This window comes from Chelonia mydas, chromosome 1, assembly GCF_015237465.2.
Source record: "Chelonia mydas isolate rCheMyd1 chromosome 1, rCheMyd1.pri.v2, whole genome shotgun sequence".
In the NCBI taxonomy this organism is placed as follows: Eukaryota; Metazoa; Chordata; order Testudines; family Cheloniidae; genus Chelonia; species Chelonia mydas.
This window is the reverse complement of record NC_057849.1, coordinates 219,883,739-219,901,267: the sequence shown is the minus strand read 5'-3', so window position 1 is coordinate 219,901,267 and position 17,529 is coordinate 219,883,739. Positions and strand designations below refer to the sequence as shown.

The 17,529-nt window shown below is 43.6% G+C and overlaps 1 protein-coding gene across 7 annotated transcripts in view; it reads left to right on the top strand.

Annotated features, from left to right (window-relative positions):
• The first annotated feature begins 957 nt into the window (after positions 1–957).
• FAR2 (fatty acyl-CoA reductase 2) overlaps positions 958–17,529 on the top strand; it is a 212,669-nt gene continuing 196,097 nt past the window's right edge. The window contains exons 1-2 of one of the 7 annotated variants that reach the window (XM_037913744.2): positions 6,263–6,565; positions 11,595–11,694. In XM_037913744.2, coding sequence (XP_037769672.1) covers positions 6,557–6,565; positions 11,595–11,694 — 109 coding nt within the window. In that variant the 5' untranslated portion in view covers positions 6,263–6,556. Of the gene's footprint in view, positions 1,070–6,262; positions 6,566–6,753; positions 6,903–6,966; positions 7,256–7,451; positions 7,507–11,594; positions 11,695–17,529 lie in introns of those variants that run through there. The other 6 variants (XM_043530305.1, XM_027819309.3, XM_043530394.1 and 3 more) reach the window with 6 other exon arrangements.

The following is a 17,529-nucleotide window of genomic DNA, read 5'->3' as shown; positions in this document are numbered from 1 at the left end:
GAATATCAGCTTTACGTCCTTTACGTCCTTCAGTGTAATGCAAATGTTACGTCCTTCAGTGTAATGCAAGGGTTAACAAGACGTTTAAAAGATAACTAAAGAGCTGGTGATTTGATTGTATTTTTAATGAACTTCCTGTTCTTTACTACTTGATGGAGTGTCTCAGGTGCTTGCTTTAAAGACACCATATTAAAAACTGTTGATTACTTGATTGAAGTCAGGTCAATTAGAAATTAAAAGGTGCAAAACTTCAACCCACTAATAAAGGACCATTTCTGTTTGCTCTTAACTTGTACATGGTAGATTCTTCAGTCACTGATTGAAGTATTCTAACAAATGAGGACAGGTTGCTATAAAAATGTTGATCCTCCCTTTAAAGAGAATCAGTCTATCTTAGGTACTTCTGTTATCCCTTTTACAGTAATATCAGAGCACCTCACAATCATTCACTTATTTTTCCCCGCAACATCACTCTTATTACTGCCGCAGGACAGAGGAGGAGGAGAAGCAGGAGACACTGGAGGGGAGAAGGGAGACCCATCAGGTGTTAGGGAAAGCTATTAAACCTCCACCCTTGCTGCAGAAATCATGCACTACTGCTTGGGAGCTGAAAAGCAGCTGATAGTGAAGTGACTTGCTTGCCCAGCTCTCTATCTGCTGATCAATCCAGCTCCCACTGTAGGCCCTGCCCCAGCCGGCTGTGGAGTGGCAGTTAAGTAGCTTACCCAGGGGAGTAGAAGATGGCAGAGGTCCTTTTTACCAGCGACCACCAGCATGGGTGGGGAGAGGAAGTGGGGCTCTGGTGAAGGGCGGGGTTAGAGATTCCAAGTGGGAAGGTGAGGATAGAGACAAAAGGTGCTCAAAGGGACTTAGGTGCCTAGATCCCAGATTTAGATGCCCAAGTCTCAGTTTTAGGCACCATAGCATTCCCTCAAACCCCTGTTGGCTGTTGCCTAATCCTGTAAGAGGAAGGGAACGAAGCACCTAAATTTACACAGCACCTAAATTTTTGCTGTAAAAGTCCCCATGGCACCTACATTTCTGCTTTCAGGCTCGTGCCATCTCTCAGGTGAGTAATGTAACTACTGAACAATGGGATATTCTGATGTGGGTCTCTCTCAATTTCTCTTGTTGAAGCCATTCTACTTTTAATTAAATATTTATTGGGCCAGAAAGAGAATGACAGTCACTCTGTAGTTGATTTCAGTGTTGCTGTAGCTGTGTTGGTCCCAGGCTATGAGAGACACAAGGTGGGATAGGTAATATCTTTTACTACTAGACCAACTTCTGTAGGTAAAAGAGACAAGCTTTCAAGCTACACAGAGTTCTTCTTCAGGTCTGGGGACGGTAATTCGAGTGGCACAGCTAAATACAGGTGGAACAGATTTTTAGCGTAAGGAGTTAAGAGGTTGCAAGAGACCATTGAAGACAAAGTGGGCAATTAACACCTCTGCAGTCATAGGAAAAAGGGGAGTTAATGGGTTGCAGATTGCTGTAATGAGACATAAAACCAGTGTGTCTACTAGTTTATAATTTTCGGTGTCTAGCAAAGTTATATATTTAAGCTGCCAGGCTCATCTTTTGTGCAGGTTTTCTTTGAGCATGGGATGTCAGATATGCAGTGATCATTTTGTGAAAAACATTCACTCGCAGGTGATACAGTGTTTTTGTCTTTTATCATTTTTCTGTGTGAGTTCAGTTGAGAGCAGTGATTCTCTGGTTTCACCTACATATTTGTTGTGGGTGCATTTCATGAACTGGATGAGGTGCACCACACATTGTGAAAGGCATGTGTAGGACCTAGGATCCTCAAAGGTATATTGTGTGGGTGCGACACTCTATACCTGGGAGGACTGCCTTGTAACCCCAGTATTAATCATTTATATATAAACTGTGATATTTCATCTAAAGCATGTCATGTAAGGTACTATGGGAAAGCTTATGATCTGCTGAAAGTCACTGGTCTATCTAAATATGTATATCTTTAATGCATATGAGGTTATGAGATTGTGTTGTATGGTTGTCACTAAAATATGCTGTGAGTTGGGGAATCGCCCAGATATTAAATCCCAAGAAGCAACAATAAGGGAGGTAACCGATGCCTGCACGGGTGTCAAAAAAACATCAACAGCCATTGTCTAGCAAGGAAGTTACAATTCAATGACTCACTTGCACAAGGCCACACCAGGGGAATTGCTCAACCTTGCCTGGTGACTCGGCAAAGCCCACCAAACATGCCACATGGTCCTTTCTTTTCTCCCTACCCACACTGAAAGAAACGAGAACACTGGAACTGAGGAGACTGGTCCCCAGGCTAAGAGGGAGAGCTTGCATATGAAACACTGTAACTAACCTACAAGTATCCAGTGGGGTGAGAAAAACCACTTAGCCCAGATATTGCCTACTCTATTAAGGCTGAGAATTTAGACACTGTGCTTTCCTTTTATTTTCCTTCGGTAACTACTCTGACTTTTGCCTATTACTTATAATCCATCTTTTGTAATCAATACATTTATTCTAATGTTTATCCTTACCAGTGAGTTTGACTGAAGTGTTTGGTAAATCTGCGAAGGCTGGTGTACGTGGTGAACCAATTAATAAACTTGCGTTGCTCAAGAAAGGGTCTCGTATCACTTTCCAGTGATACGAGGCTAGGAGCTGGTGGGATTAGACTGGTGTCTTTCTCTGTGTGATTCGTGAGTGGCTCTGGGAGCATTCATGCAATTTGGCTGGCGGTGGGGCTCCACATGCAGTTGTAGTGAGTGGTAACAGCACCTGGAGGGGTTTTCTGCTTGTCACCAATAAGGCATTGTGAGAGACAACCCAGATTAGTGGGTAAAGGGGCACAGTTTTTCCACAGTCCCAGGTTCTATCTGGGGATCCTGCCACAGTGGTGCAGCAAGCAGGATGAACTGCACAACTTGTTGTACTGAGCGAATTTGGCACTTCATACACTGTGGTAGAGATTTTAAGTGAGGCTTCAAGTGTAGTGGCTAAGGATGGTCAAGAGGAGTTTATCAGTTTGTTATATTCTGTTTGCTTATTTTTGGAAAGGGAAGTAGGGAGAGAAAAGAAAAAAGAGAGAGTGAAAGCAGTGAAGCCATTGTGAAACTGCAGCTGTTCAGACTGCAGGTGGCAGAAAAAGAGAGAGAGCACCTGAGAATCTTGGAACTGAAAGAACTGGAGATAAAGATGAGTTACCGTTTTGAGGAACACTCCGTTTTGGCTTTGAGGAACACTCCACATACACTGGCCGAGCATCTCTGCCAGATAAGAAAGCACCCAAGACGAAGCCAAGATAACATGATCCGGGAGGTACTGCACTTCTCCAAAGCAGAGAAAGGGGAACGCAAGGAGTGGAAGGAGGCCGAAAGCCAGGACAGAAAAGAAAATCAGGAGTTTAAGGATGCTACTGAGCAGATGATTAAAGTCACGGAGGAGCAAACACAGATGCTAAAGTCCTTAATAATGCTGCTGACTGAGCAGATGCATGCCTGCCTTCCCCTGCAGCACACTCAGAACTCTTTTCCATGCCTCCTTGCCCCAGGCCTCCTCCGCCCTCAGAGTCCCTGCTGCTTTCCGGGACTTCTCTGTTTTCCCTTCACTTCACCCCCTCAGACAACTTTTAAAATCATTGCTGAACCTACACACAGCTCTGAAAATCTGCCCTTCCCTGGTGCCTCCTTTACCACCAAGCATCTTTGTGTGTCTCTGTGTGTCTGTGTGTGTGTGTGTGTGTTGTTTCTTGTGCAATAAAAACAGTTTCTGAACGGTTTTAAATATTCTCCTGTGAGAACTGCAACTCAACTACTGTAGTGTTGTGTTTAAGAGCCTTGTGGAAAGTAACTAGTCTTTGGTAGATGGTGTAATGCCACCCTTACTTCTGCGCTGCTGTTGTGGCTTGTGGTGCTTGGTGCTTGGCTGCATTTTGCCAGAGCCCAGGGTTCTCCTGCATCCCTCTGGCCATTCCTGGCTCACCATTTCAGAGTTTTTTGGGGGGTGGGAGAGGAAAGGAAACTTTAACCATGATTCCAGGGACTATTTAGGCACCTGAAAACTCTAGGGTTTTTGCAGAGAATAGCTTACGAATTAGCTGACAGCAGCACTCTAATTGTTATATAAAAAAGACAAAATATATACAAACTCCAATTAAAGCCACGTTTAAAGTTTATATGTAAATTTAGAACAATCAGGAGATAATACAGCAAGATATTCTCAATCCCAAGCCTTGAGGTATCATTTCTGGAGCTTTAACACAGATATCAGAAACACGTCTGATACTTTGTACACTATCTTTAGTAGAGATAAATAAAAATCTGCTTACTTTCTCCAACAGACACACTGTGTTACTGCCATTATTTCTTTTTTTATTAAGACAGGGAATTAATTTTTCTAATTATTTTGGCATTTATCTTTACTGTCACAATCATGTATGTGACTCACTAGCATGTGACTCCATCACTGCTGTTCGTGTCATAGTTGGAACTGCATTTATTTTCATGCAAATTTTAAGTTCTTTTACAGATATAACTAATAGTACAATTTGAAAATAAGCAACCTTCATCTGCCCAGTGTCGAAAGTTATGTGTTTAGCTAATGTTTTTAAAACTGGCACTGCTAAGGTTAGTACAAGCTAAAGTTACATTCTAGAAGGATACTGTTATTTGATTGTACCACTTTAAATAATGAATGACAAAGCACAATATGATAATAGAAGTAATAATGATAATTACTCCAGCCAGGACAGGTTAGGCATTTTAGAACTCACTACTCAAAGAATTAAAGTTAAGCATAAGAGAGAAATACAATCATGAAATGCATAGACCAGTCAAAAAAAACTAAAATAACAGCACTTTGAAAGAATACAGTTACAGAGAATATATCTGCACTGCAGGAACTACCAACAAGTAACAACAATAATATAAGTATGTATTGGGGGCGAGTGTGAAAGAGCCAGAGCATGTGAGCTGGGGGAGTGGGTGAGAGACCCCACGGTGCCCCTTTAAGAGAGCTGCACTCACCAGTCTGAAGGAACGCTCCTTCAGACATAGCAGCAGCTGCCAGCAGCTCCGTCCCACTCTTGGTGAGCCCTGTTGTCCCCCCCCGCACCCGCTCTGTGGAGATGGAGTACATGGATGGGGGGGGGGCAGGGGACACCCTGACATCAGTGCCCCTCCCCCCCGTACAGCGAACAGGAAGCTCCAAGCAGCAGCTGGCCAGGGGCAGCTCCACGGCGGCGGAGGGAGGGGCAGGAGCTGTGGTGCTGCAGACGCCAGTAGAGGGAGGAGCACCCCTGCTCCAGAAACACCCTGTTTATAATGGCACCCTAGGCTTTCGCCCAGTTTGCCTGTGACTAAGGCCAGTGCTGCTAGTCTTTAAACAGAAGTGAAAACAGTGATGCCAACTCATGATTTTGCCATGAGTCGCACAATAATTATTGTTTTCCTTAAAGCCCCAGCTCCTGGAGTCAAGTGGATATGTGATGATTTCAGGCTGCATTCTTAAAGAAACATGAAATTTCTAACCCTCATGGCTGTGGAGAAAGCTTCAAAATGTGACCACAGTGCACCCTAAAGGCTCAAAAAGCAGACGGGAAATAAAAAAGAACACCAAATCTATTATTTTTACATAATCTCATGATTTTGGGTGAGCCTGATTCATGATTTTTTAACATTTGGGGTTTAACATTTTTCATGAAAATGACTTGAAAGTGTCAATTTCACTCCTGTTTAAGGTCAGTTTGTAGTCTATTATTTGTAGTGAGGTAAACCCTAGCACCCCAGGTAGGTGCCCTAGTACAATGTTTCCAAAAGTTTAACTATCTATTTCAAGCTTGATGAACCACAAAAGAGTGATCTTGAATTTTTTCTACAATTGTTTCAGTCCTTGTAGTCAAGAGTTAGTAACAGAGTCAGAATATACATTACAATTTTAAACCTAACCAATGTCCCTTAAGGGACTTGACACAAGATATCCTAAGGTGTTTGTATCAGAGCTGGGTGGGTCTAATATTTATTTTTTTTTCTTTGTATAGGAATTAGATACAATGCTCCTGTCAGCTAATTTCTGTTATCTGTAAACCAAACAAAACAACCCCTAGAGTTTTCAGGTCCTCAGTAGCCCCTATAATCAAGGTTCAAGTCCCCCTCCCCAAAAATCTGAAATGGTGCCCCGGCAAGAAAGCCAGGCATTCAAGGCCTAATAGTCTTTTACATGGGCCAGTTCAGGATGAATTTAGAGCATGCTAAATTCCCATCCATCCCTGATGGTTTCCCTTCGCCTGGTGTGAGTACTGGAGCCCAGACGGCTCCCGTCCCTTTCTGTCAAGCTTGGCTGCCCCCCCACCGCCTCCTTTTACTGAAAGCTGGAATGTAAGAGTAAGAAGTGAGATGATGATAATAATAATAAAAGAGGCAGGGAGGCGCTGCTCAGCCAGGAAGGCGAGGCAAGCGCAGCTGCAGCTCTAGCGCTCTTTCTGTCTCTCTCCTTGCTTCTGTCTTTGCTTCCCAAGTTCCAAGGCGATCCGAGAGCCAGGGAAGCCCGACAGAGGAGATCCATGCTCACGGTAGGGAAAGACATCGCAACACCCTACCCCAAATATCCCTGCGCTTTCCTTAAAGCGCCACCGCCTAGTGCGGCTCCCTGCGGCAGGGCTCAGGGGCACACGGGAAGAGGTGGAGCGAGGCGCGTACAGACTGCAGGGACCCTGCTGCTTTGCATGAGGCGCGGCTGTGGGCGGGCGGGCTGGAGGAGGGGGCGCCCAGAGTTCATTCAGAGCCAGGGAGCGGAGCCGCTGCCGCCTCTCCGCCGCTTTTATTGTCTTCGGATCAACGGGAAGCAGCCCGGCGGCGGCTGCACAAGCAGCAGCAAGCAGCCGCCGCCGCCGCGCGTGTCCACTGCAGGTCGGCGCACCCTGATGCCAGCCCCGGGGCCAGAAACGGGAGCAGAACCCAGCCGGGGCGGGGCGGGACGGGCGGGTCCGCAGCCTCTCCGCCTGCCTCTTCCCTTCGGCTAGGGGCGGGTGCGCGCGCAAAGGTTGCGCCCAGCACTCCCTACAAGAGGCAGAGCACCTCTTCCCCGCCACCTCCTGTCTCAAAGCCGGATATATAGTATCAGCGGCTGGAGGAGGAGCAGGAGGAGGGAAGAGGTTTTGTGGGCCCCCCCCTCAATCCCCCGCCTTGCCTAGAGTTGCTTGTGATCGGGGAGGTGCGGGAAGCGTTTTGGAGCCGGGAATTGATCGGAAACGGTAACGAAGGTAACAGCCCGCTGGAAAACGGGGACAGTCCGGGTTTCAGCCCAGCAGAGACTTTTGCCTCTCGCCCCCCGCCGCGGGGAAAGCGAGGAGGACGGGAGTGAGAGAGCCTGGCTTGGGGTGGGGCTGCTTTGGGCAGCGGGGCGCGCTCGGGAGGGAAAGGAGCCGGGGCAACTCGGGTTGGGCTCAGTGTGGGAGCGAGGGCTGGGAGGACACAAACCGCAACCCAAGGACGCTGCTGACTTTCATAGTGGGTAAGTGTCGACCTTTAGAGAGAGAGCGAGAGACACGCCCGGACTGGGGACTCGCGAGGGTGCTTCAAAGCCAATGGTAACGGGGGCTGTGCTGGTACCTGCCTCTCCATCGCACACGAGTCTGTCCTAGGCTGGCTAGTGATCATCTCCAGCCCCCGCACGTGTACTCGCTTGGGCTCCTCCTTGGGAGAGTGCAGACATATGAATGAGGACAGGAATGCCGTGAGTGGATATTCACACTCCGTTTCACAAGATTTGCTCTGGGGAGGAATAGAGACTTTGTGGTGCAGTGAGGAGACCCAATGTGTGTGTGTGGTTTTTTTTAATGGTGCTTTTAAAATTGCAGGTTTCTTCCCCACCCCTTAATTTTTTTTCTGCCCATCAGTCAGTATAAAGAACAGCATATAACACGCAGCTTGGATGCAACTATTTAGATTTTTAATACATGGGAGGAAGTGTAATTATGATCCCCACAAGCACTACTCCTGCTCACATTTTATTGCAACTAAGGTAGTTCCAGGAAACAGCATAGGTTTTTCAATATGAAGACATATCCTTAATTTTAAATTGGGGTCCTAACTGTTCCTAAATCTGAGATGATCTTCAATTTTTCAGGAACAAGAGGCATCTCTTTGTGCTGTGTTTGTATAGCACTTTGAAGATGCATGCTGATAAACTAGTTAAAGTGCTAACTTTTTTTGTGTAGTAATAATGAATTTGCCTCTGTGTCTTTAAAGGATTTAGCTAGAGAAGAGGAGCCGGAAATGATCAGATACAGCTTTATCTTTGTAATAATACATTGTTTTATAATCCCAGAAATTTGGTGAGCAGATTAGGCACATAAATTGATAACTAAGACTGTAATTTTGTGACAGCTGTAAAGGCTTTCTGTATACCCCAAATTTCACCCCAGTTCTGACATTGAATTGGTGTTAAAACAAAAAGGAACTGAAGTATAAACAGACGCAAAAGGTATCAAAATTCATGAGTTTTTATGAGTTTTTCAATCAGAAATCACAAGTTATGATATTCCCTTTGCAGACTAGTCAGTTTACTGCATTTGTCTGCACTCTTGATTCCTCAGCTCCACCCAAGTGGCTGAGCACGTTATTATTGATGTTACAGGCACATATCATTGTGGCTCTTTTATCTGAAGCTGTAGTGTCTGAAATGTAGCTAGCAGCTAATATAGATTATGTTTGTTATTGCTAGAGGGGTAAAGCAATGTTCTCACTAAACAGGGAAATTGCTTCTCTGTGTGTGTGTCTATGTCTATATAATAGAGAGAGGACTCATCTATCATAGGGGTAATCATAGTGATTTCTTAGGTAAGGTTGCACTGAGATTTGCACTTAAAACTGGTCTAAATCCTCTCTCTAATATAATTTAGTGATTGAATTTAGTCTTGAAAGTTGACAATAACTCTCCAGTGTTGCATGTTCTATGTAATAAGTTTTAGTAAGATACTTACCAATTTTTGTAGTAGCAATGTTTGAAAATGCTCCCTTTTTGAAATTTTGCCGCGTTTTCTTTATATTTTTGGGCAGTGCGATGGGGGAATCCTTTAGTTAAACAACCACACTCCCCTCAAACTCCACACTTAACACTCCTGCATATTCAGATGATAGTTCAGCCAGGCATATTTTTAAAACACAGTGGCTAAAAAGTTTTAATGGACACTTAAAAAACAAAACAAAAAAACATTGCGTAGATAGAATATGTGAGTCGGTCAAGGTGAATCTCTAGAGAGGCTGATAGGCTTGTAGAGAGGGCCAGGAGAGCTGTGGGTCTCTGACAACCAGGCCTTTAACTTGCATCTCTGCTACAGAGACCACTCTGCTGAAACCTCCTGTGATTTCTCAGAGGTCAGCCTTGGTCTGGCAAGCCTGTGGTAGCCCTTTGGGTTGGAACTCATCTGCAGGGCTTAATGACTATGAGGGAGGAAGACTATGTGTTGTGGGGAAAGAAGGGGTATGGATGTGGGGGAATGAATAAGGTGCCATTGATGATGTGAGGTAGAGAGACAGAAGTGGTTACTGCAGAAGAGTTGGGGAGCAGGAGTGAGCAGCAGAGCTCTTCACTATCTCCCCGGTCCACTGGTCTCTAGATCTGCTGTAGAGCACAGTTTCCTGGTCGCAGCATGCAGTCTGGTCTCCCTAGTCACATGGAACTTCCACCTGCATTCCACATAGAAAATTATGTCCCCCCTTTATTTGTATATTTGCTTTAATGACCATTTATTTTCATCCATAAAAGGAAATGATCATGTAAATAAAGGGGAAAGATAATTTTCTATTTGGAATGGAAGTGAGGGAACCAGGCAAACAGCTGTGACTAAGGAGCTGGGCTCTGCACGTGGGGCTGGGAAGTGGTGGGAGTGGGATCAGAGACTCTGTCTCTGATTGATATCTGTTTGATACAATGCATTTTCAGTGCATATATTATTTGGCTATGTTGGACTTAGGGGAAACAGCAGGGAGATAGTTGAATATTCTGCATTCTGTTCACTGTGCTCTCTGCCTGAATTTGGACACACACATTTTTGATTAGCCAAAGAGTTTAAACATTTTAGGCACTGTGAATAAAATTGTCAACAGCACCAGAGTCACTTAGACTCAAGGGCTAGATCTACAAAGGGATTTATGCACTTCACTGCTACTTTACCCAATAGCCCAGTAGTTAGACACTCCCCCAGGATGTGGGACACCTGGGTTCAAATCCCTGCTCTGCCTGATATGGAGCAGGGACTGGAACTAGGGCAGGGATCAGTAGCCTTTGGCACCTGGCCCATCAGGGTAAAGCTGCTGGTGGGCCGGGCCAGTTGGTTTAACTGGAGCATCCGCAGGCACGGAGCCCCGCAGCTCCCACTGGCCGTGGTTCGCCATTCCCAGCCAGTGGGAGCTGCGGGACTCTGTGCCTGCGGAGGCTCCAGATAAACCGTCCCGGCCCGCCAGTGGCTTTACCCTGAGGGGCCGGGTGCTAAAAGTTGCCGACCCTGAACTAGGGTGACCAGAGGTCCCCGTTTTATAGGGATAGTCCTGATATTCAGGGCTTTGTCTTATATATAGCCACCTATTACTCCCCATACCTGTCCTGATTTTTCACACTTGCTATTTGATCACCTTCATTGGAACCCATGTGACTCCCCCTACCAGGCAATAGAGTCATTGGATCTCTCTCTGGTTACTGCCAGTCTCGCTATGTCATGTAAATGATGGTATTACATTCTGGCTCTATGGATTTTTGACCCAGTTCAGAAAAATGCTAAGCATGTGCTTATCTACAATGGGACTTAAGCGCATGCTGAATCAGGGCCGTAGGAGTCTCACTGTAAGAACCAAGGTTTTGGTCCAGTGATGCCAGCCTTGCACTGGGTAGTATCTTATCCCATAAGAATGGAGGATCAGGGCCTTAGAAATTAGCTACATGATCATAGTGATGTTTTCACTCTGGCTTAGTCTGATCTCTCTTTGTGAGGGAACCTGAGCTGCTGTTTGGGCTTCTGGGGCTCTGTCGCTGTGGACTCCGGCATAATTCCAACATGGCTTAATACACGGTAGCCACTTCAGGGCTAACTCTGGCCTTCAGACACATCTGGCACAGATTCATTTTCATTTTGCTATTACAGGCAGTATTTATAACAGAGGCATCTTCTGCCTTTTATTATATTACCCTTCCCCCAGTCTTTTTGTGTTTTGCCAAGCATGTAACTCCTCTTTTTTCTGACACATCTGAGTTAGCATTTTATCCTGTTTCTACTTTTTTCAACAAATTCTTTTTCAAATTAGTGCTTCCAAATTGCTGATGACCCTTCAGAAAAGATAATAGCTATTGGGTGATGCCTTTATACAGAACGTGGTATCAAAAATCATGTTTAACGGTGTCTCTGCACTCTAAATAGTGAACAATATGTAATTAGTCTCCAATTGAGTAATTATGGGTGTGCTGGGAATTATTTTCTTTAATCATTGACTAAGTTTGTTTTATTAAAACACTTGGACACTATTGAAGGCTTGGCAAGAATTTCTGTAATCTGACTACAAGTATGTTCAAACATAATATAATTCTGTCTCTCTCTTGTTCACAAGATTCAACTGTACATACAATCGCCCGAATATACATGCATAGAATCGGGAATGCAAGTGGTGAATAATCACAAAAGGCTAGATTCTTCCATCCTTGATCACAGTGAGTAGCACCCTTACTCCTTCACAAGTTGTGCGATCATACCTCCCTCTTCTTGTTTTCTACTTGCCAGGAATCAAAGCGGAATAACTGGGCCTGTAGGATGTGTAGTGTATTAGAGTCTTTTCCTGAATTGAACTTTATTTTTATTATGTATTCCTGATTCTGTCGTCCTTGTGTACACTGAGAAGTAGTTTATTCCTCAAGAAGTCCGATTTGAAGTTAATGGGACAACTTGCAGTATAAAGTACTACTCAGTGTGTGGAACGGTGGTACTTACAGTTAGGAACCTCATTCAACATAGTACTTCACCACGTGCTGAAGTCCCTCTGAAGTTAAGCAAGGGCTTAAGTGCTTTGCTGAAGCAAGGCTAAAATGTATAGAACCAGATTCTGATACCCTCAATTACATGAGGTAGTACCTTATGTCCAGCTCCTCAAAGGTATTTAGGTGCCTAACTTTCCATTGACTTCAAATATCTTTGAGGATCTGGGCCTTACTCCAGATTAGTCCTGTTGACTTCAGTAGGGCTATTTCAGGAATAGGGAACCAATCAACATGAGTAGGGGTATCAGAACCTGGCCAGTATTCAGACCCTGAAATAAAAGTGGCTTGATTTCCAGAGGTGTATGCCCACTTTTATTTAGGTGATTACTATCGACTTAGAAGCCTGTCTTTAAGCACTCAGGTTTGTAAGTAGGAGCCTCTTGTTTTCTGGTAACCCAAGCTCCACTATAATTCTTTAATAAACTTGTTATGCAATACAGCTTTATAATTTATAGTGTCTTTAATATCAAATGTATACCTCAGCACTTTTAGAGAGTTCATCATAGCTACCTACCCTGATGTATGAAGTATAAATAATAAAAATTAAATAAAAGAAAAAGATACGTTTTTGGATTAAAAAATCATGAAACATTTTCTATCCATATTAGTGTAAAATGCCATCTGACGCCAAAATTAAATTTGGGACCAACTACATTGGCAGTGTCCTTTTGCTTTACCTGTCTTGACACAATTGCAAGCCTTTCAGTAAAAGGAATGAAAGGTTCTTTACTTTCACTGTAGCATCTGTAAAAGAGTGCTGTAGCCTCTGCTGAAATACTGTTTGGTTAATTCCTACAATAGTCCTCCTTAGTGAATCCCAAGAGATTCCTATGTTATACCCAGACATGTGGGTCACTGTTTTTCCTTTCTCTGTTAGCAGAAGCACACCAACTGATAAAATGACGTGCTGCAGAGTTGAATATATCGGAGGGTTAATAATGGGATACAGAGCCTCGGTTGGTAGTAGCCAAAATTTGATTCCATTTAATGGCTTCTTGGTGGTATATGTGAAATGAGTTGGTCTCAGTTCTCCTAACGCACAGCTGCCCATATCACAAAATCCAGGGCTGTGGTTGATTTTGACTGTAACTTCACTTTAGTGAAGAAGCCAAGGGCTGAATGACTACAGTGACAGCGTATGCCTATCCTCTTACTCTCTTGTATTTGTTTCTAGTTTAAAATATAGCATAGCTTATTATTAATAGGTTAGCCTTACTTACCAAGTAACATGGCAAGAAATGGAAGCTTTAGCAGTCAGCTTTGTTTTAGTGACCTGGAGCCAGTCTAATATTATATTGTAATGAGCGGTTTCAGCTGTCTCTACTAATGCTACAAGATGACAATGAGGTGCAGATACATGGAGGTGGGTGCAATATATTCAAATAGAAAAGACTGCACTTTTCACAGGTACGGTGAATGTTGGTATTACAGCAAACTGTTCTCCACAGACACTGTAGTCACAAGTGTTGCTCCAGCATATTTAGTTCCAGTTATGTAATTCCCCATCTTCACATATTTCTTGGAAGAACCAGCAACCGCATGTCTCTTACAGAAAGCAGAGTATAGTTTCTAATTTTCTGTTGTCTTCTGGCATTCAGACAGTGGCAGAAGGGAGAAAATGAATCATCCTTTCCACCCGTTTTGGGATGGAACATCTGTAATTGTGCACCCTGAGCTCTGCTCCAAGCTACACTTGTAAATCTCAGGTCATTCTGTAGTGGAGGGTTTTGTTTCAATCTTCAGAAGCACCTCGCTTGAAGCACTTCCACAGGTTTTGGCAAGCCTTTAAGAAACTACAACAGGACTAATATTTTTGTGGCTGACTTTTTTACTGCTTCCAAGTGCTGATTTGAAATGGAGGGCATCCTCCTCATCCTACAGGCTGACTTTCCTTGGGCCTTACAATACCTGGGTTGAAATCTTGCCTTGGTTGAAGTCATTGCAAAACTCCCATCAATTTCACTTTAGGGCCAAAACTGGAATAACTCTAGGACATTTAGGTTTTTATTTTATTTTATTTATTTATTTGGGGGGGGGGGGGGGGAGGTGTCAGTCAGCGAGCAGGTATTTGACAGTATGTGGAGAAATTCCCCAGAACTTGAGTTGGGTATGGTGGCAATTTGGGGCCCCAGATATTTGCCACTGAGTTGACAGGCTCTGCAGAATTTGAAGGTGTCTGTCAGGACAGAGCATTTCACAAACAATTTCACAGTTTCACCCTGGACTTGTTCATACATCTGTGGAATCGCTGTTTTTAGCCACATAACTCAAGCACCAGTCAATGAGTTTCACAGGTCATGCATTGAATTGTTGGTTTTTGGATTAAAAAATCATGAAACATTTTGGCACTTTATAAGCCAGTCTCTGCTCAGCTACCTAATTTATCGTTATTGAACCATTATTGAATGTAATTGATGTGAAGTGCCCAAGTGCCTTGTTATCCAACACATTCATGAAATGATTGGGGGTGTGTTGATCTCCAGACAGTGAACGAGGCTGTCATCCTGGAATAATACTCTTTGTCTACCACAGGAAACCTGATGCCTCAATTGATTGTCTCTGTCCAAATTTCTAAACTGGAGGTGACAGAAGAATACCTTCGGTTTTCCTTTGTTGAGAACTGTTGCAACCTGACTGCTTTTACCTCCAGGCTTGTGGGCAGCAGAGAAATGGGATGTCTGCTTTTCTGGCAGATTCTGTGGTATTCACACACAACCACAGACACTGATAGCTCTGCAGTCTAGTGCTGGAGCCAATATATTCCCCTATGGACAAAACCACTTAATTACCAGCTTCAGTTATCTTTAGGAGAAATCTCTGATTTTGGCTCCTTTACTTGTCATTTCATGCCTTTTTCTGCGTGCATTCTTCCTTTGTGGATTTGCTTGCACTTCTCTTTAGAATTCATCAGCTTGCCATCTTCAGGAAGAAATTAAAACAAGCCTCTAGTCTGGTCAGGGCTCTGGCATAAGATGGGACTGTCTACTGCAGGTCATCTGCTCTAATTGCTGATTGCCTTTTTCTATAATCGTTACTCTGCAGCAAATTTGTCTGAGGTGATTGCCTTGCTTGGAACCTGTTGCATTCTGAGTATGTCTTTGCTTTCATCTGGAATAAGCATGTGTTTGTTTTGGGTTTTTGGTTTTTTTTTTTTTTTTTCTTCTTAAAAACCAGAGATACCAGGACATTTATGCTCTGTCCTGACAGACACCTTCAAATTCTGCAGAGCCTGTCAACTCAGTGGCAAATATTTGGGGCCCCAAATTGCCACCATACCCAACTCAAGTTCTGGGGAATTTCTCCACATACTGTCAAATACCTGCTCGCTGACTGACACCCCCCCCCCCCCCCAATAAATAAATAAAATAAATACCTAAATGTCCTAGAGTTATTCCAGTTTTGGCCCTAAAGTCTCAGGTCATGATGAGGATCCTAGATGGTCTGTTAACTTGATGGTGTGTATCACATATTGATACAGACAGTGGTCCCAATTTACTGCCTGTCATTTCTAGCATTTCATCTCCTTCGTCACCAGGCTGACAGAAGAGTTGAGAGGTTTAATTGCACCCATAAAGAAGGATTGACTTCTCATCTGAGCCACAGGCTCATCCCTTCTATTTGGCACTTCACTGACCCTTCTCTACTTCCATAAGTCTATGCATAGTACTAACATGCATTCTCTTGCCTCCTTTATGCTTGGAAGGGAATTTAACTGCCCCATTCTTAAGTTGCCTTGGCATGGGGCAGTTAAAGGGTATTATTCTTGTATGCATACATAATTGAATTCCCTAAAGTGTTAGTAAATTGCAGGGGCCAAGTTAGCATACTATACGGGGAGCAGAAACTGGCTTCAGAGTGGTCTGGGCCTTTGAAGGTCTGGCAGTGTTTCTACTGAGTGACCACAGCAGATGATACACAACTTGTATGTAAGGTTTCAGAGTAACAGCCGTGTTAGTCTATATTCACAAAAAGAAAAGGAGTACTTGTGGCACCTTAGAGACTAACCAATTTATTTGAGCATAAGCTTTTGTGAGCTACAGCATCCGATGAAGTGAGCTGTAGCTCACGAAAGCTTATGCTCAAATAAATTGGTTAGTCTCTAAGGTGCCACAAGTACTCCTTTTCTTTTTGCGAACTTGTATGCAAGTGATTCCTGATCTGCTGGCTACAGCACCATTCACTCTGTCAGCTGAAAGCTTGATGCTGAGGACACTTGGGTGAGTCCTTGCAGAACTCCCACAGCCACTGAAAGGCCCTGATTGGGCATCACTTGCCACTTCCAAACTTGTTACAGAGGACTTCATACACTCTTCTTGGGCTCAGACAAGATCAGCTCTATTTCAGGGCGATATGACAATGACACCTGAAAACCAGGACATTGGACTCTACCAAGAGTAACAAAATTGTTTATCTTTGTGGTTGGTTTAAAATAATGTTTAGTGTGCCTTTAATTCTCAAGCAGTGCAAAGTTCCTATGGACAAGATGTGAAAGTTTCAACAGCCACCTTTATTTTAGTAACTAGTAAACATTTAAATAGCAGCATATCTCAGTGGCCTTCTCTTTCCCAGTGCTATAGTTCCCCAGGTCAAGATTAAGGCACGTAGGCAGGTAAGACTCTCACTGTCTGTGCTGTACCATTTAAGTAGAATAAATAAAAAACTTTAGTCTCTAGGGTGTCGTCTTATTTTAAAGGTGAATTTAAGGATAACTTATATTATAACACCACAAAAATATTCTGAAACACGTCTTCCCAGCACTGATAATAGCCCAGTACTTATTTATGGAAGAATCCTAGCCTTTACATGGAACAATACCCGCAGTTCTTTTAAAAACAAATATTCTGCTGTTCAATAACATTTAATTTCCATGGCAACTTATGCATCTTGTGCTGCTGAAAGCTGTGAGATACAGACCCCTTTCTTAAAGGAACCCACCTCACTGTTATCTTATCCAGTGTTCAAATATCCACAATATTTTAAAAGAAAAAAAATCTTTAAATAAATGACTTGTCCAGGGTCAGCCTGGATTTCTGATTTGATTGTCAGCAAGAAAATGAGCCTGCAACTATTTTGTAGCCAAAATTTTTTTTTTTCTTTTTCATACATTTGTTCTACATGTAAGACTGGCTTGGATGTTTCTGGGGGCTATGGGACATACGGTATATTTCCTTTGGCTGAGTTGACTTGTTGGAGCTGGCCCTGAAACCTACTAGTGTTCCTCATTTCAGTGCAAGATTCTCCCAGACTTGCTATCTTGATGGATATACTCTGAGTGGAGGGGAGGCTGACCTTTGGCATTATGGATTCAGGGTTGTCAGTTCACTTGATGGGAATGCACTATGTGGCCATTGCCACTTCCCCTTGTGTGTGTTAGCAGTGACACAGCAGTGTTTGGATTTGTGGTAGTTTTTTTTTTTTTTTTTTTTAAATTGTGTTATTGCTAAAGAGACGGGGCCACAATGTGTTCTACATGGCAGAGCCAATGTTCACTGGGACCTAGAGCAGTAAAGG